This window comes from Pezoporus wallicus, unplaced genomic scaffold (genome assembly GCF_028554395.1).
Source record: "Pezoporus wallicus isolate ANWC-B61680 ecotype Strahan unplaced genomic scaffold, APGP_CSIRO_Pwel_v1 contig_420, whole genome shotgun sequence".
Classification (NCBI taxonomy): domain Eukaryota; kingdom Metazoa; phylum Chordata; class Aves; order Psittaciformes; family Psittacidae; genus Pezoporus; species Pezoporus wallicus.
Window position 1 is genome coordinate 1,245,117 of NW_026636658.1, and position 27,384 is coordinate 1,272,500.

Consider the following 27,384-nt stretch of genomic DNA (forward strand, 5'->3'; position numbering starts at 1 on the left):
TGTTGTTTTTTTTTTCTGGCTTAAACACACTGTTCTTTTGCCACAGCATTGCTTGGTCAAATATGAAGAGAGACCCTTCCTGCACTGCAAGAACCAAAAATGACTTTGCGTTTTAATTCAAAAATATTTCTACTGTGAATCAATCATTTAGTGTATTTCAAAGAAGCTTGAAGGATTTTCCTTTGAATCATTTCCCACTGGGTACCTAGGAAACAAAACATCTTTAGGGCTAAATTTCAGGGGAAGTCTTGCAGGTTTTAGTAAACTTCTCCAAGCCAGTACTTTACATGTTTCTGTTTTCTGTGCATGGCAATACTCCCTCATAACTCAAATGGGATTAACCAATTAAACATTTCCCAGTAGTCTCTAAAATAGCTGCTCTTGGCATGTTTTTTGCATGGAACAAACCTCAGCGGGAGGATATGATAGAAATCTTGCACTATTTAAATATAGAATTGGGACATCAAAGAAAGGGTTGTATTGAAATAACATGGATAATTAAGGAAGTGGAGAACAGTAATAACTGATTTACATAAAATGCTAATAAGCCTCTTGACTTGTTCGGCAATTTCTGCTTTAGGCATAGTAACTGCGGGTTCAAATTTGTGTACTAATTTTATTTTAGTATTTTCTTTTTCTTCCTTTTTTCCCTTCTATTTTTTAAGCTCTTTACAGCCAGGACACTCTGTACCTGACACCAAATCTTTTTCAAAACAAAACCCCGAAGAAATCAGAATCTGAGTATAAACTTGTGGAAAAGTTTTGTACACATCTGCATCCAAGCAGGCATACAAAGCACAGACTATAAAGGCCTTTAATTACTTGTCTGCATGTGTATGGATTCAGACTGTACCTTTTCTATTTTAGTTCACTTTTATGTCATGCTGAATAATGTGTTACAAATGATCAATGACATATTAAAAATGTTAAATGCTCTCCACAGTTATCGGGACTGAAAAACTTTGAAAACAACTGGAGTGTAATGGAGAGAATGTGTTTCCATGGTGTTATGCTTCTTGCTACTTGGAGGGCACTGCACCAGCACTATAGGTTATAGCTATTTTACATTGTACCCTTGTGCCATTTGCTTCTCCAAAGAAATTATATGCTCTGAAATTCTTGTTTTATTTTACTTTCCTACTGATCTCTCCTCACAGTGCTACAGCAGCAGTGGCTTTGAGATGTGAATGTGAATGAGTGTCTGAGCTGTTCCTTCAGGACATGTCTGCGTATTGACCTTCAGCTTACCCTGTTTCCCTGTGAGCCCTCTAAGCATGATCCATCGCTTTCTCAGGCCATTCTCCCTTCACCCCATTGATGGGTTTCAGAGCTACTTAAATTTCAAAGTCCTGATGCGTTGCAGCAGTGGCCAGGGCTCAGCTTTGCTCACTTATAGATTGTACAAGGTCACAATAAGGGAAGGGGAAAAAAAGCCAGAGCATTTATCAGGATGTATTGCTTTACTTTTTCTATCCATCACACAGGCGATGATTCTATTTTAGTGAAAATCCATTGAACTCAGATCAAGTCAGATGGCTGTTATCATTGGAAACTCAAGAGCTGTCACACCATAATCGGTACAAATGAACACTGAAACGTGGGGCTTGAGGCCGCTTAATGGTCTTTAGTGAATTTTTTGCTGTTGCTTTTTAAACACCACAAAATCATTTTACTTAAGACATTTCAGTTTGAGAAGACCATGACTTTGTTATGCAAGCACAGTTGATTCGATTACAGGTGATCTGGCAGGTATTGTGCAATTAAACACACATACCAGTATGCTCTCTGCCCCCTGCACACACCAGTACATGCATATAGACCATCCATACAATCACAATTGTTTGCCTCAAAGCTCTTCTGATTCAGGTCATCTTCTGTGATACACTTTCCACTTGCAACAGACCACACCACAGTGCAATATTAACAGGAACTTTTGCAGCAATACTGTTTTGTGTTTTGTGAATGAGTTTTGGTAAAGCTTCCCTGTTGTAGGCTACGCCTGCAAGAAGCAGCTGTGTGTACACAGGGAAGGAGGAAAGCAAGTTTAACTTCCCTACTCTTTCTCAAATCACAAATAGTCTAGTATTACATTTTAATAAAAAGTTTGGGATCCTTACCACACTTTAAGGCATTAGAAAACTTTCACTACACAGATATGGAATTAAAGGATATTATTCAGTATAATTACAAATGCATTCAAATTGCATCAGAAATACAGGGAGTGAAAGGACATAGCCGTCATACCTGACAAGAGTTCGTTCTTCCTGCAGTCTAAGCATGCTAATTATTCTCATGCTTAGGCTTCATTCTACTTCCTATCAGTTATGACAGACTCACCTTCTACTTGTTTTGATTTCATCACATGTGAATGAAAAAGACCAGCTAACCCAGGTTCCAGAGGATGTTGACAGATAATTAAAATTGCCTCTCTAATTAAGAGAAAAATAGCAACCGGCAACAACTGCGCTCCATGGAAAAACAAGCCATTCCATAAAATTGTTATTTTCCTACTGAAGCCCCATAATAAAATAATTGCCATGCAATTTCTGAAAGTACAAAAACAACTCAACCCTCTTCACTTGCCAGACAAACCCATTCCCCAGACACATGATTTACAGTACTTGCTCAAAGTAAACTATCCAGCTTCACATGCAAATCTTTGCCTTGAACACCCCTTTCTCCACTATAGCTACAGAATATGGCAGAGGAAATACGTGACTGTTCTGTAGAAATGTCCTAAGCTACATGGAGCTTTTGATTATTTAAAGTATGTTTAGATCGTAGGTTTTGGCCTTCTCACATGGAGCTAGAACAACACAACACCAGAAATACCTCAAACCATACAAGATAACAGAGCAAAGGAACAAAGGAGCAAAGGATGGCTACCCTAAGGTAGCCATCATTCCCACTGAACAATGAAGAACAAGACATTTATTATTACTATTATTATAAAGCACACATAGCACCTTATAAAAAGAACACTCAAAGCCTGCTAGCTAACTTGGCAGATCTAAGTCTCCTGTCACTGCCATATTCATGAGGCCAGCATGGCCTCTCCAGTCCCTGACGGCAGCTTCAAGGCTCTTCTAGTGTGGTTCCAGCTTCCAGTGAAGTGCAAAACTGAAAGAAATAAACCTTGAGCAAAATGTGCTTAAGGCATGCTTCCTCCTCACCTGTTTCCTTCTTGGAGTGGCCAGTGTGCTGTGAAAAATCTGCTTTCACATCCTGTAGCATCATGCAGGGACTGCTCTCTCCTAAACATGCCAGTCACAGGAATGGAGTGGTGATCATGCAGTGGAGGTCTCTGTGCATCTGGACATCTAATACAAACAAGTATTTCATATTTTGCCTGAACAAGATTTCCAGGCAAAGCCACAGAGAACAAGGCCTGTAGTTCTGTTTTCACCTGCCTATGCTTCCAGAAGGTCTGGAAGAGGGCACAGCAAAGGCTCTGCAGAAACTCTTCAGAAGCCCCTTTAAAACTCCTGCAGAACGGTATTAATAAGCCTTAATGTAATGGTGGATCAACCCCTGTGCTCTGTGCTTCAAGAAGCAGAAAATCTTAAATAGCCTGGTATTGTATCTTCAAGTCTTCCTTTCTAAAGATTAAACCAAATACAATTTGGGGAAGCTCTATGTTTAAAATAGTGTATTTTTCTTTAATGAGAAAACTACATCTTAACTTTCAGCCCAATAAAAAATTATTATAATCTTTGTGGATATTTTAAATGTAGCAAGCAACAATTCACAGACTTGTAGCTGTAGTCACCTTTGCATACACTGCACACTAAGGGAAGAGCAGACAATGAAATAAGAGCTGTGTTATGATGTGTTTCCAGAAGTGAAATATCTTGGGCAAATAACTGATTTTCTCCTATGTTAACAGTGGATATCCAAAAAGATGTAACAGCTAAAAATATGCTTAAAATGCATATACTGAAAATCTTTTTATTGCTCACTGGTTTGCAAGATAAATCCAGACGTTAGTGCCATCACTACTCTCTTCTCCCAGGTTTGGGGCTGGGAGGATAAGAGAAGATGGATTGAGCCAGGGGACTCTTCAAATGATCACAGTTAAGCAGAATGGTTTCTTCTTTATATCCTTCACTTGAACTCTGTTATTGCACAGGGGGCATCTGGAGAGTAGGATATGCGTTGTTCAACTATACCAGTAAAAACTTATTTATCTTCAATGAAATATCTGATGTCATCTGTTTTTGCAAACAAGCCTTCTAGCTCTTCTCTACCACTTTTTGTCAACTATCCAGATACTGGGCTATTTGCAAAAGAGATGTTGTACGAATCATGCACTTGTATTTTTATCCCTTAAGCCTTTTGCTTTCTATCCTGTCAAAAACTTCTTTTTCACAGCTTTTCCTCCCATGTAAGGGAAATATCTTCACCATTTCCAGCAACCGTGATGTCTTTCGCTGAAGTTTTGGGACAGTGAGCAGCAGTGGGAGGCACTCTTTCACACGGGCCTTTAATTCCTTTGAACACTTCCATCTCCTTCTCGAGGGAGCCAAGAAATGGATATGTTTAGTTCAGGGTATGTGCTTCATAGTTCCCACTGCAGCACAGCAAGGCCTGATTTATCAAATTTCTAATGTCACATGGTTTCCCAAAGCACAAGGGCCTATCCAGGTCTTGCTTCTTTTTCCCACAAAGTCAAACTTTTCAAGAATACATCTGTAAAAGCCAGGATATTTCTGGCAAATAGCATATGGGCCCAAAGCCTGACAATTCAGTATAAGTACAATTAAAAAACTCTAATTAGGTAATTTCAAAGGAAAAGGGGAAAAAAGGCAAGCAACCCAAACTGAAAGCTTTTAGCTTTTTTTTTTATACCCACAAAAACATGTTTTCATCATATGGCTCTTACAGGTTGTGAATGTTAATTGGCCAACGACAATAAAGTGCTCTGAAATCCTGATATGGCATTGAAGTTACCACAGAAGACTTGCCACTGATTCCCTAAATACAGTTCATAGAGATAACAACATTAAAATAAATGGGCATAGATTCTGGAATGAAAATACACACAGCATTTTCAACCACCTTAAAAAAATGAAAAAGCAGAAATATCCCTCTTAAACAATTTTTGCTGTACATAAAACTCACTGCAACTTCCAGCACTGAAGAGGTGATTTTCTTCCTCTATACCTTCTGTGTCTTTAAGGTATCAGTGATGGTGGCTGTAGCAGGAAATGTAAAAGAGCTGATGCTCTGCTTGGGAAGGGAGCACAGTAGCACGGTGGGCACTCATGCTCAAAGCAGGACTGACATTATATGTCCCCATCCCAAATAACAGTTCTATATTCAATTCCATCCACTGGAGATGTCAGCAAGGGAAACAAGGTTATGTGGCAGCAGCTACCAGATTTTACCTATCTATATAAACACATTTAAACGTGGGAAATAAAGTTAGGGGAATGACCTTGAGGTATGGACTTTTAGACTTGTAACCCTCACAGAACTTCAACTTGAATGCTGCAAGTGGGAAAAAAAACAGAGCATAATACCAATACACCTACCATAAATATCCATTGGAAAGAATTAAACGTGTTATGCACTTTAATACAGTCCCCGCCTGTGAACTGGGATGGCTTTTGTAGTTTGTGTGCTGCCTCATAGAGCAGACAAGCTTCTTAATAACTGGATGTTAGGAGAATTGAAGCAAAACTTTTATCTTTACTATAAAATCTCTCTTTTCAAGCACTAAGCTCCCTATGAAACCAGCATAACAATGCTCCTATTAGGTAAGCAAGGGACAGAGTGGATGCAAATCCCCCTGGAATTAACGTGCCTGCTCCTGAGTCAGCGCTGGGCCTCCCAGCATCGACCTTGCCAATCAGCATGTCTGGTTTTTCCCATTTCCCAATGGCACAGGCCTCATCTTCTCTCTGAAGAAATCAAGCCCAGTATGTGGCACCTCTCCAAATTAGCACCACAAACCAGGGTGGGTTTCAGAGTCTAATTAGAATTACTAGAAAGTCCATTTTTCAGTAATTTCCACAGTACTTAAACAAAGCAAATTAAAGAGTGTGGCTCTATGAAGTATATGGTTAGTTTGTAACATCAGAGAGTAAGATGAACGCACCTACCACTGGCTCCATGCCAGTTTTGGTTAGCAGAATTAGGGTATGAACTTGGGATCTTTCGTGAATAGATGCTAATACACCGGTGAAAGGTCATCAAAGCAGTCTGACTGCGCTATCCTGTAGAGATACTGAAGTCTCTCATGCCTCCACTATCTTTTGTCCCCCTCCGGTTTACCTAATGGATGATCCTAACAATTCACATTGGCAGGCCTTTGTAGTGTAATGAACACTATGTGGTCTGATGAATGCAACCACTGCACAGAAAACGTCAGTTCTTTCATTAAGAAAACCTTCCCAAGTTCATTGTATTGAACCAGCGCTCTAGCTATTAGGCTGATACATGACACAGTCAATTCCAGTTACACTTTAAGTGACTATTCATGTTCAGTGAATTCAATTTTTAAAGCTAATTTATATATGTTTAGATATTTACATGAATGCACATTTCTTCCAACTTGTATGCCTTTTTCTGAGCTTTCTGTTATTGTAGTAGAGGGAAGAGGGGGAGAGGGAGGGAATCTTATTTCCCAACAGATCCTGAAAATGCATAGCTGATGGAAAAGACACTGAAAACCGAATCAGCAGCTTTCTGAGAATATACTGGCATAGAACTCTGAATTACTTGTAGGTAGAATAAATTGCAGTGTATGCATTTATTAATGTTAAATCAAATATCTGCATGAATTTCTTTTTAAAATGACTACTGTTATTCACATTTATTTCTGAGGACCCATTTTCTGATATTAGCCAATACATTTCTTCCTGGTATGTAGTACTACAATTAGAGGCATGTAAACTTTTAAAGCAGGTAATTGAAAAAGTTAAGCTATTGCTGCTACTGAACAGAATGCACCAGTTTTTTTGTTAGGAAAACCTTCCCAAGTACACTGTATTGAACCAGGACTCCAGCTATTAAGCTGTGCGATGACACAGTCAATGCCTGCTACAGTATCAATTACATTTAAGTGTCTTTTTGTTATTATCAGCTTTTCTGTACTTTTTTCCAACTGACTTTGTTTATTGATAATTATTAGAAGACCACCGGTTCATATTTTCATTATACATATCCTGTACAGCCCACAGGAGTAACAGCATTTCTGTACAGAACATGCTGAAGTCTTTGAAGCTTTTACAGTGTGCATAGATCTTTAGAAATAAAAAATAAATAAGGTCTTTTATTGCACCATTTGGATATCGAGCGACAGAAATTCAGCTTTTTATCCACATATTAAAAATGAACAGGCTTTTTGCTTCTTTTGAAATACATTTCAAGAATGTCTTAATTAATGTGGATTTGTTTTAAATAGATTATAAGCTATCAAGTCTACTTTTCTACAATGAAAAAAAAGAAATATATATATATCTATATATATATATCTTGACTTTGCCAGGCTTAACATGTTTGTGGACTAAAACTCTACTCTTTAGGAAATAAAAGTACCTTTCTTGATATTGCATTTCATAAGAGAAATTGCAATTATGGGATGCAGGGACTTTGTGGTTTGACATACTTTGCAAGCAGAGAAGGGGGATGCCCTTCAAAGTTAGAGGGTAATCATTATTGACCTTGTGCATTCAAGACAGCATAGCAGGTTTCTATATAAAGAAACTAACAGAGAGGTCATTGAAAGCACTAGTGAAGAGACATGAAAAAGAAGATAGGACAGAATACAGCGTCAGTTAAGCAGGTTGAAAATTTAACTATAAACAGATTTGAGAAATGAAGAGAAAAACAAAAGAACATTTTCTTTGTAAGTGTCCTGAAAATTTATGGTTCTGCATTAAATGTTCACTGTCGGTTAAGTGGCTTTTGAAATGTAATTATTAACTTTCAGATTTTCTGCAAAGTTTTTTTCTCTTCTTTCCCTACACACAGCAGGAAGCACTCCTTTTTTTGAACAAAGGGGCATGTGCTTAGGGCTGGCACTCAGCAGGAAGGAATTTGGGTTCTGGTCTTCCCTTCTTTATTCATTCACAGAGTGTCTGTAAATCTCTCTTTGTTTCAATTTACCTGTCTGCAAAATAGGTACAATAAAAGCCCCAGACATCTCCCCAGGGTTATATGACACTTAGTTTGGCACTTCAAAAAGCACACTTTGTAGAACATTTTGAAATCATGGAATGAAAAGCATTATGTAATGAAAAATAAATTACTTTAGTATGATGAGGTTGTTCCGAAAATGTTCCATTAAAATGCTCTGGTTAGGAATATTAAACCACCAGGGATACACAATGAATACCTTTAATACGCCTTTTTCTTTCAAACAAAAATTTAAAATAAGCTGTAACACAGGAAAGGTTCTATTCATGTGTACTTTCTGCTCCTATTTAATTCAATCCCAGCTACTATTATACAGTTTTCACATATTATCTGCTTTCTCCTATAGATAAAGAATTACAAAATTGAAAGGGAAACAGAAATAAAAAGACTGGGGTCTTACATTTTTACTTTGATAAACAAAGATGCAAACCTGCTGACCTTTCTGTGACTCGTGCTATTTCTGTTCAACCTACAGTCTCACAACGGCTGTTTAAATTTGGCCTCATTAGGTAAACCTCTCCTTTCTATTGGGTCTTTCATCTCAAGAACACCAGCCTACCATGCAGCTAGGAAACTGCAGTCCCAATACACTGAAAACCTCCACCAGAAGAGTCAATCATTCTTATTAATAGGTGCCCACAGCATCCTAGAAACAATCCACTTGCATGACTGTCCTGCCCCTTAAACCTCACCTCCCCTTAAACCTCCCTCCCCTATCAGCCCCATAGCATATAGTTTCCCAAAATATGCTTCATTTTCAAGAGACAGATTTATTACAGCCTTGTTATCACATTCATACTCTTCCTGAAAAGATAAAAATAAGAAAGACCTTACAAGAAGATGCTGCAGCAATAGCTAAATCATAAATGTTTGATAAGGAATGGTTAAATCCAGACAAATAACTGTTCAATCCTACTTTGTATTAGGCAGATAAAGTCATACAGGAAATCAATGTGATCTATTGAAATGAAAAAAAAGTCCAGCTTCAGGACTATACAGTATTATAGAATATGTGACATTATAAATGGGCTGCTTCCATAAGTATTATACAATGAGAAGTTGCATAGTTTTTATTTATTTTTGTGTTTATGAATGTAAAAGCAGAATGTGAAAGTCACAATTTGTCAACAGGGCAAATGTGGGCAGCAGTGAAGTAGGTGAGTGTTTACAATCTTTTTATTTTCCCACTCTTGAAGGGAATACATAATGCTCTCTAGGGATAAAAAGATCTTCAGTCACTCACTAGCCCAGGGCTCCTGTCCACAGGCTGACAGATGTGCTAAAATTATAAGAGAAGTGTTGTGATGTTGACTCCTAAAGCAGCCATCATTAAGGTTGAAATTAGTATCCCCTCCCAGCCATTCAAATGTTAAAAAGTTCTGACACGAGGCGTAATTGGACAACTTTACCTAGTGGGGATAACATTCCATTTTATCCTACTGACTTCTTTCTGCCTTTTTCATCCCTGCTCCAATTTAAATGAAGCAAAACAACTTTTTATACATCTTTCACTTGCACAAAACAAAACAAAAATCTGCTTATGCAGAAAGACATCTCAAAAGCAGACATATGAGTTCACAACTACATATACAAGTAGTATTGTTTAAGGCTATACTATTTCAGCTGACAATAGTATTTTAAATAAGATGCAGTTAAAAAAAAAGACTGAAGGGATATACAAACAGATGTCCTAATATGTATTAGCATCTGCTGAAAGAAATTGCATTTGAAAATGTAAAATACACTTTTCTGGCTATAAGTACTAATTAGTTACATGCAGTGTTAAGATACTTTAATCTTCTGAAATAAAAGTTTCTTGTGTATTTGTGGAATAAAAATTTCACTGGTATTTATGTGTACTTGGATATATCTCCAGCAAGTACACCAGTTGCTATAAATGGCAGCAAGTGTTAAAAGATATAAGCAATCTACACAATTAGATTTTGGGTCATTTAGATCACTGTGAACTAAAAACCATGTTAATGTGCTATACACACTGCCACTTCCTCAAATATTGCTGAGTTTGACACATTAACTAATGGACCATCACCTGATAAATACTGGATGTGTGCGGCCAAATAAAGTCTTAAGTTGTCTCTAATGAGTCAGGCCAAGATTTTGACAATGACACAAAACCAGCAGTGCTGTTGTACTGTTGCACTATTCTTGTGATGTGCATCTAAAGAAAAAGGAAGCATATGATTTAACACAGTTTTCTGATAGACCTTCCTTCTATATAGATGGGAAAAAACTTAAAATGTAGCTCAAAGTTCCACATTGCAATGTACATTACGAGAAAGCTAACCAGGGTTTTAAAATCAAATAAAATTCAATGTTTGTGAATGCTTAACACTTTGCTGTTGAGTCAGATTCAATTTATAGAGGTTGATGAACATATCTCTTTCTGGCATGAACAAAGCAAATGTTAATGCTGTGGCTCTCTCATAGTCCTACACTGTATGTCGAGTCACCAGCATCAAAAACCTCATCAAGCCCTGCACTTCATTCATCAGCTACATTGGGCACATTGCTCAGTGGGCTCCTGCCCAGGGCTAATATGCACCTTGACCAAACTATGCTGGCCTCATGCAGGCAGCAAACACACCTAAACTTCTGTTTCACTATCTTACAGGGCTTCCTCTCTGTATGTCACTCACATGTCAGGCTACTGAAGACTTACAGGGCTAACACACAAATCTAGCTTTAATTAAAGACAGGAAACAACATGTACAACTAAGTTCTGCTTTGGCACTGCTTTTGGCACTGGGGTAGTGAGTGCTGAACTGATTGAGAATGTTGACAATTAATGATTCATTCTCAAGGCAGTCGATGGTCCTTCCTGTCCTACATCAGCTCCCTTTGTTTTCAACCTCATTGGCAAAATGGTTTCCAACACCAAACTGTTAGCTGACCCAGCCAGAATAGTCTCTTCCAAACTGCTTTCTCCCACTTTCAAGGACACTAAGCACTAGTAGATGGGGAGCATTAACATAGCCTGCACACATGCTGTGCAAAGAACAGCAACAAGATTCCTGAATCCTGGTTTTGAAGATATTCTCGCCTGTTTTTTTCATCTTGTAATTAATTTTTTTTGACTTGTACTTGCCAAGGATGTGGTTGGTCACCTCCAGTTCTGTAACCTCCTTCAGTGTTACCCATCAGGCTTCCGGACTTGCCATAACTTCCACTTCACCAGAATTTATTTTTCATCTGTGCTCAGATTTCTATTCTCAATCTGTTTCTGTCTGGTTCATTGTCAATTCCTTCTTTTAACTGTAAGACTTTTATCCTACACACCCACAAGAAGGGCCCAACCCACAAATATCTCACCCCTTTTCTCTCTGCTCCTGCACTCATTATGCTGAGATCTTTGAAAGAAAACTTTTCCACAACAAATTCATCCTTTCTTCCTCTAATACTATAGTCTGTCTACAGAGAAATCTTCAGTTTAATCCAGTTATCCTGATTCACTATCCACATGTCAATGCTCACCCTAGATCAACTTTAAGATAGCAGTTTTCATTCCTAAATTTTCAAACAAGAATTTTTATGCTTTCTTTTATTCTGGTTACAGATATGCCCACAAGCATTTGCAATATTATCTCATTATCTTTTTTCATAATCCACATTAAAATTCTCCTTTTCTTTGGTATCTAATCTTTTCTTTGGCATCAAAAAAATAATCATGCCTAAAACAGGGCCTACCATATTGATTAATATTATCTCATTATATGCTTGTTCTTTTTATCTATCTCTATCCCTGACTTTTGATTAACACTTAAATTTTAAGCAATAGGGACTTGGAACAATCTTTTTGGTATATTTTGCATATTTATTAATATGGCTGGTCCTCATCTGTGACTAACAATCCAGGCACTGCACTAACGATAATTATCAACATCTTGTTGTTCTTCTTTGTTGATATATAAGCATGTAAACTGGATTTTGTTTTCTGGGTAGGACTGCCAGGGACGACTGTTGGCAGCTCTGCTTGAAGAAGAAACTCAGGCGCTTTTAGTAATCTTTTTCAAATGAAGGGCTGCAGTGTTTTCTGTTTTTAATGGAAATAATGGATGGGAAAAATTTCAGGGTAACCATTAGTAAAAATGGTTTAGAAAGTACCAATTAGAATGATTTTGTGTTATGTTCAGATAAGCAGCATACACATACTTTTTTTTTTTTTTGCATAAGCATATTGTAAGAAAATGAAAGTAAAATTAATTGCAAATTCTGCTTGTATATGTATTTGCAAGGACACACAAGCAAAATACACCAAAGCGACAGTCAGTCTCCATGTAAGAGCAAGAACATGAAACGCTAACTCTCATGGAGAAATCCACCAGACATGAGAAAGTTCAAAAGCCAGAGAACCCTATTTAATAATGGAAACACCATCACTCTTCTCCAAAATCTTCAAGAGTTGGAGGCATTTAACTATGAAATCCAATGTCAACACTTGGGTTAAATTCTAAGACATTGCCATGCACTAGTTCTATTATTAGGGAATGAAAGGCGAACAGAACATGCAAGCACATTACCAAGACTGTATTAGCTGTATCTTTATTTGGAATAGGAATTATTTTAAGGACATCTGAAGTTCTGTTTTTCTTGCACAAAATCTGGGGTGTGAACCTGAAAAATTAGCAAAAGGGCAGAAAAGCTTGAAAACAAGCTGATTATGGCAGTACTATCAAGAAGAGAGTGAAAATGCAAATGAAATAGACATTTTCTAAATATAGTTTAATTTATAAATAAGACTTCACATCACAGATTTGTTTATCCTCATTTGGTGATAATTGTTCACAGCAGAATATATCAGAAAATTCTATAATAGGATCCACAGCCAGGAAATGTTAAATAATTAATCACCCTCCCAGCCACTTGCATTTCTGTTGATATAAATGACCGTATAATTCCAAACCCAATTATCACTACTTAGCCATTCCATTTTGTAGTTAAAATCCCACAAAATTAAAGTGCATCAATTGTTAATGGTAATAGACCAGACAAGGGATTAAAGATTATTTTAATGTTTATTTCCTGTTAGGAGTTTTTTTTTTGGCAGGAAGCACTATAGACAAAAGGCTACATTAAGATGAGATTCATAGAATGTATTTAAATCTACTAACTTTTAAAAGCCTTATGGTATAATTACTTGTTTAATCTACTTGTTCCCTGAAGATACCAATGGGGGTTTATCAAGCCAACTTCTGTATGTCTGCTTCATAGAAATCAGAATATTCTCTCTAACTCTGCAAAAAGCAGTCATGCTTACCATACAGTCAATTCTAACAAGAAACTTGAGAAAGGAATGGACTATACTAAAATAAAAGGGGAAACAGATTACCATCAGGGCTTCTTTGGATGTGAGGGTTCAGAGCTCTGGGGAGGGGCTTTTACAGTTTAATAGCTCAATAGGCAGCAAGATTAGGCTGAATTTTAGGCACTTTAAAAGATTATTCATCTGCATAAAGTTACAGACATGCATCCGTATCTTAGGTCTTTTATGATGAAACCATCAGATTTGGAGCTGGCAATAACTGTGCCAGTTATTTTAGGCTTACAGTCATATTACCCTACACAACCTCATTTGTTTGATTCTACTCTCTTTTCTGTATAAGCAGAAATCTGTGTATGTACTAAATATAAAAGCCAAGTGGGAAATATTTGTGTTCCTGTGTATATGCATTCCCTTCGCTGCCCATTCAGCACTACTAGCCAATTCTCAAAGACCTCCAGACAACTTACAGCATGAGAACATTATAGTACTTTATGTCCACTTTTTTTCTTTTCCTACAGGAAATTCTTACTCTGGATATAACCAATGAAATAACACACTAAATTGTGGTACAAATAGCATGGTACATAATCACTTCATATTGTATCAACATCAGATATTGTCTCTCTGTTTCAAATATTTTGTTAGGAGCACGTTCACTGCGTGGCTGAAGTCACTTCCCATTCTTTCTCCTCTCTCTCCTTCTTACCGAAGAGAAAGACAGCTGTGACAGGTCTGTGGCAATAACACTTCAGTGCTGTGATATGAACAGGTTTACAGCCTAAGAGATTGCTCGGGAGGGCAGTGAAGAAGTTCCAATCTAAAACCAGGATCGCATGGCAGTGCTACCACTAATTTGTGAACAGTGAGTTTATTAAATGCCCAGTGTTGTTAATAACTCAAATGTCATCAGATGCAGGTATTGAGAAAGAAGTTTCTAACTCAGACATACTAAATAGCTGTTCATCCCTGAGTCCCAGTCGTTACAGGATATTACATTGATAGATAATGCATGTTTAGCATAAAGGAGTCCTGCATAATTAAAATAATTGCTATGTAAGGTGCTTTCCCCTTGTTTTCTCTGGAACGCACACACACACAACCCCCACCCCAAAAAAAGAGAAAAAAATGAAAAAATAAAGGAAAACTCACAACAAAGTTCAGAGCCCATATCTCTTCCAAGATTTGTGAGAGCAAGTAGACATGGTACAGAAACCCATTCCATAACCTCTCACCAACATAAAATTTATTGTGAATAAGGCCCTAAACCCAGTATGCACAGCTCTGATTTAAACCTCTGAAACCCAGCCTCCCAAGAACACTTTCATTCTAATAAATACCTCCCTGTGACATGATATGCTAATTATGTGGGTCCTAGGGGGAGCTTAAACAACCTATCCATGAGTAAGCTCCACCACAGCACCCTCTTGAGTGGCCAGGACAGGATCTGGCCTAAAGTATGTATCCTTACTTACGAAGCTTAAGATGTTATTTAAGTTAAAGACATCCCAGCTTCTCTTCTGCAAGCACTGCCACTGTGGCAAAGAGCAAAGCAGGTTTGGGTTTTGAGACTGAAAATTTCTATGCAATTTTCTATGGTGTCCAAGACTTCATCAGAGAAGGATTAATCTAACTCATGGAAATGAGACTTCCGTCAAAGCTCTAATGTTCTGTATCTTTTATTTTTAAATTGTGGCATTAATAATGGTCTCGGCAGCAAGTGGAGAAAATGTGTGAAGTATTTGCCCTCTTTATAGATTTCCTGTTTCTGCAGTTTCACTTGAAAAATGGCAATGCCCAACCATCTGAAGTTTTCAGTTTATTTAACTCCAAGCAAAAGACAATTAAACAACTCACAGTGGATGGTCATGAGACTATAATTGCTCACCAGTGCTACTTGTTTCAGCCGTCGCGATGAGCAGCAGTGTTTTAGCTTTACTAACCTAGCAAGCCTGCCTGAGGTTACTGACTAGGGCAATGGCCGCATGCCAAGATAAAAATATTTCGTGAGCAATAAAAATTTTCACAACATTCTTGAGGTGCTGAATTAGCACAGAGTAAAATGAAGAGAAGTCCATGCAGGACAAGCATCAAGAAGTACAGACTGACCAAAACAAGTTTTCTCATTTGAGAGATGTCCAGTGCAGGTGTGCTTACTCTCATAAAGACACTCTCAGAGTTAGCCCTATTTTGGTATTTGTAGACAAGTGACTTGCAGATATGACAACACAGACCAATACCTGCTCTATCATTAGTGATACTATAGGCTATAGGCTCAAATAAAAAAAAACAACTTGGATCACACCCAAAATATTTAAGTTCTGGGTTTAGCACACTCTCAGGACTACCTGTTATCCACATCAAAGACAAAATGCACATCATTAACATCATTCTCTGTAATGGCAATGCAAGCAAATTCATATTAATGGTTGCTTAATAGTAATCATGGTAGAAGCTTAGCATTAAGTTGTGGAATATTAATTTTCCAGAACATAAAAGCATAAATGAATTCTACATCTCTATGCAAAGCCAACACAAATCAATTGCCTAAATGCAATTTAATTCGGGATTCTTGGTATACCAACAGAGAGACAGAACTCTAGAGGATCAACAACATGAACAGGAAAGCTATATTTCTAAGACCACGTGTTTTAGTCCACTGATTCTTTTGGTTCTTTTTGGTATGCAAGGAAATATTAGGGTTTTTTCATGAATGCAAAAACAGAACACAAAACATATGCAAAGTGGTAATATAATGCCTGGACAACAGAGCTTAAGAATGAAAGGATAATTAAATACATTAAAAGGGAGGGAATAAAACCATTTAATATGATTATGACATTCTAATCTTACTAACATCTGTATTGGAGAGCAAATTAAGTTCTCGTTTTCAGTTTAATAAAATTGTTTTAATGGACTTTTTTATTTTTGACAATATAAATAAATAATTCTATATAACCATTTCCAATGTGCTACACTGTGAAATGTGACTCTCTGAAAGGCCAGAGCAGACTTCTCAATGTATTGTCTCTCGCTGACCTCCAGATCAAGTTTGCTTAGTGTCTGACTAAACAAATGTTCTTTGGTTTTGTTTTTGGTTTTCTAAATAACTGCTAGCTCTACAAATTCATTATGGAACTAGAATAAAATCCAATCCATTCTTCCATGTCTATGTTGGCTTAGCATCACCAAAGGAAATAAAAAGCCTTTTAGTTACTAAGGTGACCGGTTACAATAATGGTTCCAAAAGAGGACTAAGATACAGTAAGACAAAAGCTGCCAGGTTTATGTGGTAATCCTTCTGCCTAGAAGTGTCTACTGAGAGACAACATGCAGGAAAGAGCAGGAAGTAACATCGTTTATTCAGCAAGAATACTATGGGGCATAAGTGCTGAATAAAGGCACACACATCCCTCCTGCTTAATTTTCCACTGAGCTAAAATATACCTGTGAATATTAAATACTTATTCAATGCTTCTTGCTTTTCCTCCTTCTTATATGCATTTACTTGATTTTTTTAATAAACATTTAGAATTTACTTTTGCTGAATAAATAAATTAAAAGATGAGGAATCTTTAAACAGACAAAAGGCTCTGGGAGTTTTGCTACTGCCAAAGGAGAGATTGCTGCTTATGGATCTAATGAGACAAGTACCAACGTGGAAATCTGGCAGAATTCCTGTATTTTAGAATTATGGGATATATGGTTTCCTTCTAGTGCTTACAGCTTTTTGTTACATAGTTGGTTCTGCTGGATTTTTTTTGCAGTTGGTTTTCTCCTGTTGCCATCCTTCACTTAAACTATTAGGAGTTCATTGGGAATAACCAGCTGGCATCTTCTCCACCTTTTTTGCCAAAGTCAGGGAAGTTTTCAAATATAGCAGGTTTTCAAGCACATAAACATCATAAAGCAAACTAATTCCTGGCCATAATCCTATTCAAACTGTGAAGTCAATTCACCTGACTAAGTTCAACCCGGTGTACTCAGTGAAGCAGGTAGCAAAATTTTCTTTAATACTGGAAGACTTTATTATATAATTCTTTCACCCAGGATTCCAGGGAATGTTAAGATGTTAACTGTCTGACAGAGTTCAGATCAGTGCCAAGTAGTTTATTATAGCGCAGGTTTTATTCCCTGATTTCAGGGGACACGGACTTCTGATGAAAAAGGCGGAATAATTCTTGCCTCAGTGTGTAAAATCAAGATCAATTTAGTAACCCACTCCTCTAATACTGTATGTGCAAAGAAATAATTTAGACTCCTAGTTAATTTGAGTATTGAACTGAAATTCTGCAGCTGCTTTCTGCCAGTCCTGAAAACAGAAATTAATTTCAATGACCAAGTCTAATGGAGTGCTGCTCTGTCAGGTAATTAGTCATCGTCTTTTGCTACTCAGGGTCTATCACTGCACTAATCTATACATAAACCCTGGTATTCCCCTAGTCACTCACAATCTAAAGAGCTGTTTAACTACCTATTTCTTCCATTCAATCCTACCCCAGATATCAGCTGCAAAATGAGCATTCTTTCATGTTTAGCTTGCTTCCTACTATTTACTGCCAGCAGAATTAATGCAACTGATTTACATTTTCTTTTTTCTGTTTGATCAAGTCTGCTGTTGATTAAATAGAGCTTAAGGGAAAAAATTATACTCCTGCAGCTTTCCTACTTGACTTGCCAGTTTATTAATGAAAGAAGCAAGGATATTGATGGCCCAGAAACTACAAGTGCAGCAATTAAAGGGTATGTCCTTCCAAGCTTCTAATTAAAAAAGAGTTCTTTTGTATTAAAAGATATAGCTTAGTGTCATATTTATATCTAATTCTCACTTCTGCTGTTTTGCTTTTTTTCTTTGTTTATTCTTTTTAAACAGGAATCTACTGGGAAAACTTAGATCAGGAAGAATAAAGAAACTTTCCCTGACAACCATTTCTGGAAGCTTTGTTCCCAAACAGCAGTCTTAATGATAAAACAACAAAACCAACCCTGCCCCCCTCAAATCCTTACAACAAAATAGCCACTGATGAATACCACTCTGAAGGCAATGCTGTGTTATTTTTTCCTTGTGTACTTTAGCAGAGTTTTTCCAGTATCAGACTCAAGAAAACTGACGATTTTTTATACAAGTCCTTTTGGATATACAAAGGTAACTAGACCTTTCCCTCCTAATACTATCTTACTTAGTATTTAAATTCCAGATTCACTTTTTTGATGTTAGACATTTATATGAACAATTTCATAGAGTTTATTTTGGCTTCTTATCGAGTTTGATTTTTTCAGTTCCTCCTCAGAAACACCTGAAGCCACAATATTGCAAATATTACATTACTCTGCTCAATCAGTCCCTTTGCACATTAATGGCATACCTTCAACATACAAACAGACAAATAAATGACTCCCCTTTCTCTCTAGGACTTAGGTTTTGTAGTGTGCAATTCATATGAACATGTGCAGAGGAGGTCTAACATGCTCTGGCTAAATCATACTTTGCATGCATGCACAGACTGACTTTACAGCACCTCTGGAGTTAAGTGCAATGAACTCATCTGGCATATCCATCAACCTGCCTTCCCCATCACCAAAGCATCCTGCGCTCAACTCAAAGTACACCTCCATCAGCACACCAGGTACCTCTCCCACATTTCTGCACAGCGACATGCTCCTCTTGTTTAGAAATCCCTGGGAAATTATATTAAAAATTGGTATCATACAAAAGTTATAATCTAGCATCCCATACAAGTAATGGCAGGTATCTAACACATTTAAAACATGCTAATGTTCAAGAGAGGAAGAGAAGTAAAAATGCTTTCTGCCTCCTGGCCTCTGTCCCTCACAGCCAAGAACGGTGAGAAACTGCTGCCACCAGATTAGGTAGGCAATCTTGTGCATTATCGGATTCCCAGTTGGAAGAGATAGCTGTGTAGTTAAGGACAGAAAGCTTTTCTTAAAAAGAGGTACTAAAGAGAATCAGAAAATTTCCCAGAGCTCCCAGCGGAACAAAACAGCAGTAAACAAGAGTGATTCTTCCTTAGGGCTAGCAGGGTTAGCAACGCTGCTCTCAGCGAAGAATGTGTCATCCACAGTATCACTGTCCGCATTTCTCCTTGAGCCATCCCAGACGGGCCTCTTTCTGTTTGCCTATTAACCTAAAAACCCTGTGGAGGAGGGGGGTGGAGTTGTTCTAAGGGACCTTTTGTGATATAAATTACTCAATCACTTCCAGTTTTAAGGTGACTTCATAAAAATGGTGACCCTCACAAGTACCACTTGAAAGACACAGAAGCTTTAATATTTTTCAGTGGAATCAGAAGAGCTCTTATCTCTCCTCTGACCCTTTTTCCCCTCCAGCCTTACACTCTTGGCACCATTGAAAAGTCAGAACCATTAAGTTGGTGTCAAGTAGCTGTGCAATTCATATTCTATTATAGTCAAAGACAATTAACAGTGCCATTCAGAAAAGCCAGGTACTGTATTACACAATTGGAAAATTGATCTTATCTGAGGCTCAAAAATCAGCAACGTTAAGATCTCAACTCACAGGCATAAAAGAAGAAAAGAGAAAAAAAAGGGGGAAAGTACAGCCTTAACTCAGGGCCACATAGCAAACAGCCACATGCAAGGCTCAGAAACAACTTGAAGAAGTGGCCTAATCTCTGCATGAGTATAAGCTCTGATTTTTATCATCAAGCAAAGTGACGCTAGAAAGAAGAGTACAAATTCAACTGAATGCTTGATGATCACCTTCAAAGTTGTTATTGCAGGCAAATGCAACATCTTAGCATTGCTGACACATCACAAAAGCTCTGTGTGTGTCAATTCCAAGCTCTTTGCAGTACACTCCCCCAGGCAAGCGCCCCTGCACCTACAAGATAATCTTCATTTCTAGTACTCACACTGAACATTTATTTTCATCAATGTTCTTCCTAGAAATGAGCACCGACATTTCATTCTTCTAATGAATTACAGAGTGGATCCAAAGAGAGAGGACCAACAAATAAGTCTCTACTTTGGAAAGTGAGACTGTTTTCCTACTGAAAATGAATCTCAGCATTAACTACAACATGGTACAATAGCTGATTACAGTTTAGTCTATCTGCTTGAAATCGCAGGGGCAATTTTAGATAGCAGAACTCAATTAGCTAACGTGAATTTAACTAAAGCACCTGAGCTAAAACCCTTTCACACAAATGATGCATTGTAGAATCAGGAACAGCTCCAGTCCACCATTACCCATCGGATTTTTATACCTTATCTCAGAGGGCACTGCACCTCCATGCCATGTGCCCAAGGACACTGCCTTTTAGCAGAATCTAAACTGAGAGCAAATCTTACTGAATCAGCAAACCATTATGCCATTCATGCTCCCTAATTGAGTTTACAGTATGACCCGACTAGTTCATACCCTGGAGTAGATTGCATGATCTGTAGAGGCACTACTTCAGTTCAAGCATGTAACTGAAATGCTTTGAAATTAGATGGGGAAAAAAACAACCTAAACCTCAACCAAACCCAAAACCAGCAAGTGTTCTTCCACTTGCTAAAAACTCAATGATTGCACAGTCTGATGGAAAGAAGGTGCCAGTACATGCAGTACTAGTTCAGATTGCTGTTTTCCAGGCCAGGACTAGTGAAGTTCCTGGACATCTCTAAGATGTCCTGAGCCTCTGTGATGAATGCAGGTGTCTGGTTTTCCCCTCTCTTCACTCCAGGTACCAGTACTAAACACTGGAGAGTAAGACCTTACACACATTACTCTGGAGAGCCATGTTCATATCCATTCACGTGGAAAAAGTGATAGTCACAAAGCCACCTTTGGTGCACCTGGAAAAGAACAGATTGTATTCTACCAGATGTTTCACCTGAAGCCAAGTTTTCCTGGGGAATCAGAAACAGACTGAGCACAGAAATTATCTTTGTTCATCATTGTACTTTCCAGAATACAATAAGAAATCATCAGCTACCTTCAGTTCTCTGAGAAAAAACTCTCAGATTGTTGCCTTAATGAAAAACATGGAAAAGGCACAAAGCCACTATAGCTGTACTTAAAAATCAATACTCCCTATTGGTCTTATAATTTGTGTACCAAATATCTGCTTTAAAATGTGTACAAGCCTCAAAATAAAACCTAGGGAGTTTATAGCCCAGACTTTTAAATGTTTTCTATAGTTTCAATATTTGCAAAACCATGTGAAATATTATACAGGATTCTGTGTTTGGCAGCAAGATTCTATGCTATTTTTTATTTCTTTTATTGAGAGGTGGAATAAAATTCCCAAACGGCTCCAGTGCAATTAAAATTACTTTTATTCATACAGTTACCTCTACGTCCACCATAAGCATTCCACAGTACTAATCCTTTTAGGCCCCGATCCAGCAAAGCACTTTACTGTGTCTTATTCTTAAAATTACAAGGCTCCCCACTGATTTCAATACAGTTATATTAGGGATGAACTTGGCCTACTATAGCAAAAATAATGTTAAAAATACAGTTAAAAACACAAGCAAGGAAATTGAAAGCCTAAGAGACTTCAATATTTCTCTGTTTTAAAATAAGGCATTACTAGTGTGCATTTGAGTACAGTCCAATAGTGGGTTATTTTTATACAGTTAGGCCAATTCAGGTAAGGAGCCTCTGTATTAGAGACTCACTGATTTCAGATCTAGATGTTTTCAATAAGCTTCTTACACCCAAATGTTACAAGGACAGGGACATAAAAATGTTAATTACATAAATAAATTTGTAAGTATTGATAAATGCCCAAAATTAAATAAACCCACTTCACTCTAAGAGGCTTTGCAGCTAATACAGTTGTAAAACAATAAGAAAACCATCATAATTTGCATTTTTATAGCTACATTCATCAACAGCTCAAATATTTATCACAAACACCAACCCATTACAGGTAGGAACTGCATGATGGTACAGGTCTGCCTTGACTATAAAGAGACGAACCATGGCTGTCCATGGCTGGACACTTGGCTACAACAAAAGCTTCTGAACCAGATTTGAATAATCATTGTCTTTGGCTCCTTCTTTCTACCTTGTTTTTGCTGGACCAAGAATTTATATGAGCATGCAATGAACTGGATCAGGAAACTAATCTGGCTGAAATATAAACCATTGAAAAGTGCTGACTTTAATGAAGAGGGCAGCTCAGGGAAGCAGAAGCCTGACACCGCTTAAGATAGCATTGCCCCAAAATAAATGCACATGATATTGCATATTCTGGGGCTTGGAGAAGCAGCCAGAAGTAGAATCATGGACTTCACCAAGTTATCCACCCAAGCCATAGGGGTATATTGAGATGAGAGCCCCATAATGGATGGGGGACATTTCTTGAGTGGCTTCACAGCACAGCTTGTGATTGCCATGGAGAGACAAGGATGGTTAAATACCCCAAGCAAGATAGCTCTACATGAGTGCTTTCCAGTGACTTCCCAATTGTCTCTCCAGCCTTCCTAATTGCATCTCAACGATGTTTTTTAAGTGTGTGCTTTACCACCATTTAAAGCAGTGCACATGAGAAAGACTGAATACATTAGGTAAATGAATTCCTATGGACATTGTGAAGTGAATAATGCCCTCCTATTTGGTTTATCCTGAACTGCAATAAATGTGGGGGTTTTATCAGTCAAGGTGCTTCAGTAACTCAAATGATAGTCATATTACACTTATAAAAGACAACTTTAAGGAAGATCTTACTGCAATAAAAGTGCGGATTTTTTTTCCCTTGGCATCTCAGCTTGCCATAGAAATGAGTGAGTTGCTGAATTTCTGCCAAGTATAGATGGTTCAGCATGCTATTAGATTAGTCTGTTTATACAGAAACAGCCAAAAATAGGAAACACACAGAAGCTATTAAAGATACTGTCCTGTGAGGGAAATATTTGAATGGTTTTGTTACTGCAACTGGGAAATAAGATATGAGTCAGTATTAATGTGATAAAGAAGTTAATGTGTTCTAAAGCAAACAGTTTCTTCAGCTTGTCTCTGAGTTGACAATAAAATAAATGTACAGATAATTATGTAGGGCTGGATAAGCCTGCAAGTAAGGCTATCCAGCTTAAAGCTCAGCACTGCCAGTGGGTTAGAACTGAAATTCTGTTATCAAGTAATGATATGCTAACCCCAGGTAGCCTTGAAAGAAAATGGATGATTCAAAATGCCATGCATCACTGAGCTGGTGGAAGAATGGTCAATAGCATTTAAGCTATTTCAACAGGTCAAAGAGAATTTCATGGAAAAGTTCCTTTGCCTTGACCATTTTGAAACAAATTTCAAAAAAACTTTTAACTTTTGACATAGTCTAATGAAAAATAAAAACATCTTGGTTATTTTATTTTTAATCAGGGCAGTGGCAATATTTCATAGTGGATTTTACTGGGGTTTTAAAAAGCAAGCCAGCATACAGAAGATGGGCTTGTCCCATGTGTGACATTGACCATTCATTCCGGCCACCCACAATCTCGATGATCTGACCTCCTTCTCCCTCCATCTTCTACATACTAAAAACATCTAAGTAATTCTTAAAGAGCTGCAATGCCTTAAAACTTCTAACATAAATAACCAAAGGAACAGGCTATAGATACATCATATCTATCTATCTATCTATCTATCTATCTATCTATCTATCTATCTATCTATCTATCTATCTATCTAAAAATAAAAGGCATACATTCTTTCTCTGCAGTAACCCACTTCTACAAACCCAAAGACCACATACACCATTCCTTAAGGGCCAACGCATTTGACCAGTGAGGAAGAACAAGTCCAAAGCTAAATGACTCTCCCACTGAGAAATGCCCCTCTGTGGTATCTTCTTTTTTTATGGTGAGAGTGCCGTCGGCCAAGCCAAGCATCTTCCCTGATGTTAGCTGACTTATTAGGACACGAGAAGAGAAGCAACATCTTAAAGTGCACATGGAAACTTATACAAGTCAATGCAGAATAGAATTTTGCAAGTACACAGAGGCATTTGATTAGCAGGAGCCTCAGAAATTCTATACCAGTGGCTTGTTTCCAGGGGGATTTGAAAACTGGCCTCAAGTCATTCTGCCCATGTTATGTATACACAAAGATTAGGCACAGTATTTGGAAAAGGAAGCAGCTGCAGAAATTCAGTAAAGGTACCACAAATAAATGCGTTTACATTGAAGAGACAAAAATCTGCAGGTGGTATAATGATATTCACAGCAAAATTTAAGAACATTGCAATAACTAGCAGCCAGATCTTGGAATTGGGCTTTTCCCTGGAACACCTCTATTCCAAACCAAGTCAAGCTGTTACACTGACAGCTCTAAAACCTGTTAGTGATTTTGAGGCCTTAGCTGAAATTTATCTCTGGGAAAAGTATATCTTTCCATTAAATGCCTCAGAAACCAGGCTTGTTTAGTATTACTTGAGCCTAATTCTTTACTTCAGGCAATAGGAAACATGACTTACATGTCCCCTGACACCAATCAGATAAGGACAATAATGTTGCCTTTATGCAAAGGACCCACCAAAGTTGAGGGGATGCACAGCATTTTCCTTCCTCATCCTGTTTCCTTTGTGCATATGCAGTCCATTTCTAGAATGGAAATCTCTTTAGCTGGAGAATAAATTTGCAACATCTTTTCAGTATCTGTGGCAATTTAATCCCAACCTGAACAGTTTAGATCATATATTGCAGTTTTCTATATACATATTGCTACATGTGTTTAAAGCATATAGTGCTAGTGTTTAGATAGAACACTGGAGTCTCTATAAATAAACAAATTCAATTTATTACTTGTTTGTGATTGTGCACTAAGCATCTGTATTTTTAAAACGGCATAAGCTAACAGCAGTTACTGTGAAATGAAACAACAGACACAGGAAACATAATGTGCCTTAAAGATGCATACGAGGTTTAAAAATAGAGAACTTCCTTTTTCAGTAAATGGGCAAAGTAACAGAAAAAAGAGAGCAATATGTTTGTGCTTAGAAATGAAAGAAGAAAAAGGAGCTAAGTGTGTTTTACTGGCCACATGTCTCAAACCAAATGGATGCCTTTTAAACAAAAGCACCTCTCTTGCTTCATTTCATTTTCAAAATGTAATGTCTGAGCAAGACAACAGAAAAAGTTTAATCCCTAAAACATGAATGCTGAAAACAAATGCATTAGAAAATACCAAGCCAAAGCTATGCTGGTGACATAAATGTGAAAAATGGAATTGAAATAAACTGTGCCAGAAATCTATTTCTAAAAATATGTCTTTACAGTAGTGATATTTATAAATTTGACATACTCTAAAATTTAGCTCACTAAAGATTATTTCTATGCAAATATGCATTTCTCAAACCCCATAAGCGTGCGAAAAATCCAAAACACATTTCTTGAAAATCAATTTCTGTGGAGTACAAATGTATCAACTTAGAGGCAGCATGCTGATAAATATTAAAAAGGTCTACATTGTGCAAAATGAAAACTTGTAACAGGACACAGTAGTACCGTGCACTATGTAGAGGTTCAGAGAGAACATGAAACAGCCCCACGGTTTCAAAAGGACTCTGTGGTCTGACATTAGTCATTTGGGTTCTGATAAAGGATGTTGTAGAAGGTGCTGCCCACATTATGCAAATCACTAACCACTTAATTTCCTTCCCAAGTGGTGAAGCTCAAGCGTTTTCCCTGAACATACAGTGCTCATTTTCTTGTAACTCTGTGGTTTCTTTTCAATAGCCTGTGAATGCCAGCAAGTAAGAAGATAGCAGTAAGAAACTAAGAGGTTACTCAATGATTCCAAAGGTTATAGGAATGCTTTTTAGATACAGATCTGAACATAAATTCTAGACATCCACAAAGCATTTTTACTTCTAATAATACCCCATTAGCTGCTTCAATTTCAAAATGCTTGGACAAGTCAGTCTTTCTTTCTCTCTCTCTCCTCCTGCCACCTCATATTCCAAGAATTAAATATGGTTCATTCCTGGCCTGTTTCTAGTCTGAACTTCTCTTATAAAGAGATTTTAGTCTTCTAAAAGCAATATACTACAAATTATGTGTTAGTCTTACAGCAGCTAATTTTGTGCTGGAAAATATTTCAAGTAGAAACTATTTTGACCTACAAACATAATCCAGTGTAATGATTTCTACAAAAGTATAGTTTCTTTCCCCTTAAAATGTACTGTTTGCTGCTAAAAAAGTGTATTTGAAAAAAACTACATAAATCATAAACTAAATAAAACATACCCAGCATTGAATGACCTTTCTTGTTAATAACCAAACCCCCAAACATTTCTTAAAAACAATGGTTAAAATAGAATAATACAAACCTGGAAAAAGGCATCTAGAAAAATAGAAAAATGTCATTCTCAAATCTGTTCCTGTAATTATTGATATTATCAAAGCAGATTCTTGTCCGTATAACTAGAATACCGCTAACTTTCCAGTGCACAAAAAAAAATAAATATTTTCCTGACAGAACTGCACTTGACACAAATTCTTGTTTCTCCTATGAGTATATTTGAGTTTCAAAAGAGACAGTTAACAGCAGGTGGTGTAACATGAATATTTCTATCCAAAGCAGCAGTACTTTACAAAGTGTCCTCGTGAAGTTGCTCCAAGCAAAAGACCCTTCCCTTCAGAGGCTAAATAGGAAAACACAGATGAACTGTCTTCCAGTGGTCAGTGAGCAATTACTGTTATTGCTATTATTGTTATTATTATTATTGTAAAAATTTGAGCTGAATGCTAACAAGCAAATTCAAAGAGCTGTCAAAGAAACACTGTGCAACAACAGCTTATAAAGTACTTTCAAAATCCACTGGTCATAACAAAAGAAAACCCCACTGATCTTTTTTTTTTGCAGCAGTTTCTTTGATACTGACAGTGTGTATGGATGCAATCTTAATCATGACATACTGCACCAGGATGGCTAGAAAAAGATGCTCATTTAATGAAACAATTACGTATTGTAAAGGCAGCAATCTAAAGAAATG

The 27,384-nt window shown here is 37.3% G+C and overlaps 1 protein-coding gene across 4 annotated transcripts in view; it reads right to left on the reverse strand.

Moving 5' to 3' along the window:
* WWOX (WW domain containing oxidoreductase) overlaps positions 1 to 27,384 on the reverse strand; it is a 526,234-nt gene that overhangs the window by 266,161 nt on the left and 232,689 nt on the right. Inside the window, exon 9 of one of the 4 annotated variants that reach the window (XM_057401161.1) lies at positions 12,709 to 12,774. The exons of the other annotated variants lie outside the window; for them this stretch is intronic. Coding sequence (XP_057257144.1) covers positions 12,724 to 12,774 — 51 coding nt within the window. The 3' untranslated portion in view covers positions 12,709 to 12,723. Of the gene's footprint in view, positions 1 to 12,708; positions 12,775 to 27,384 lie in introns of those variants that run through there. 4 annotated transcript variants of the gene reach the window in all.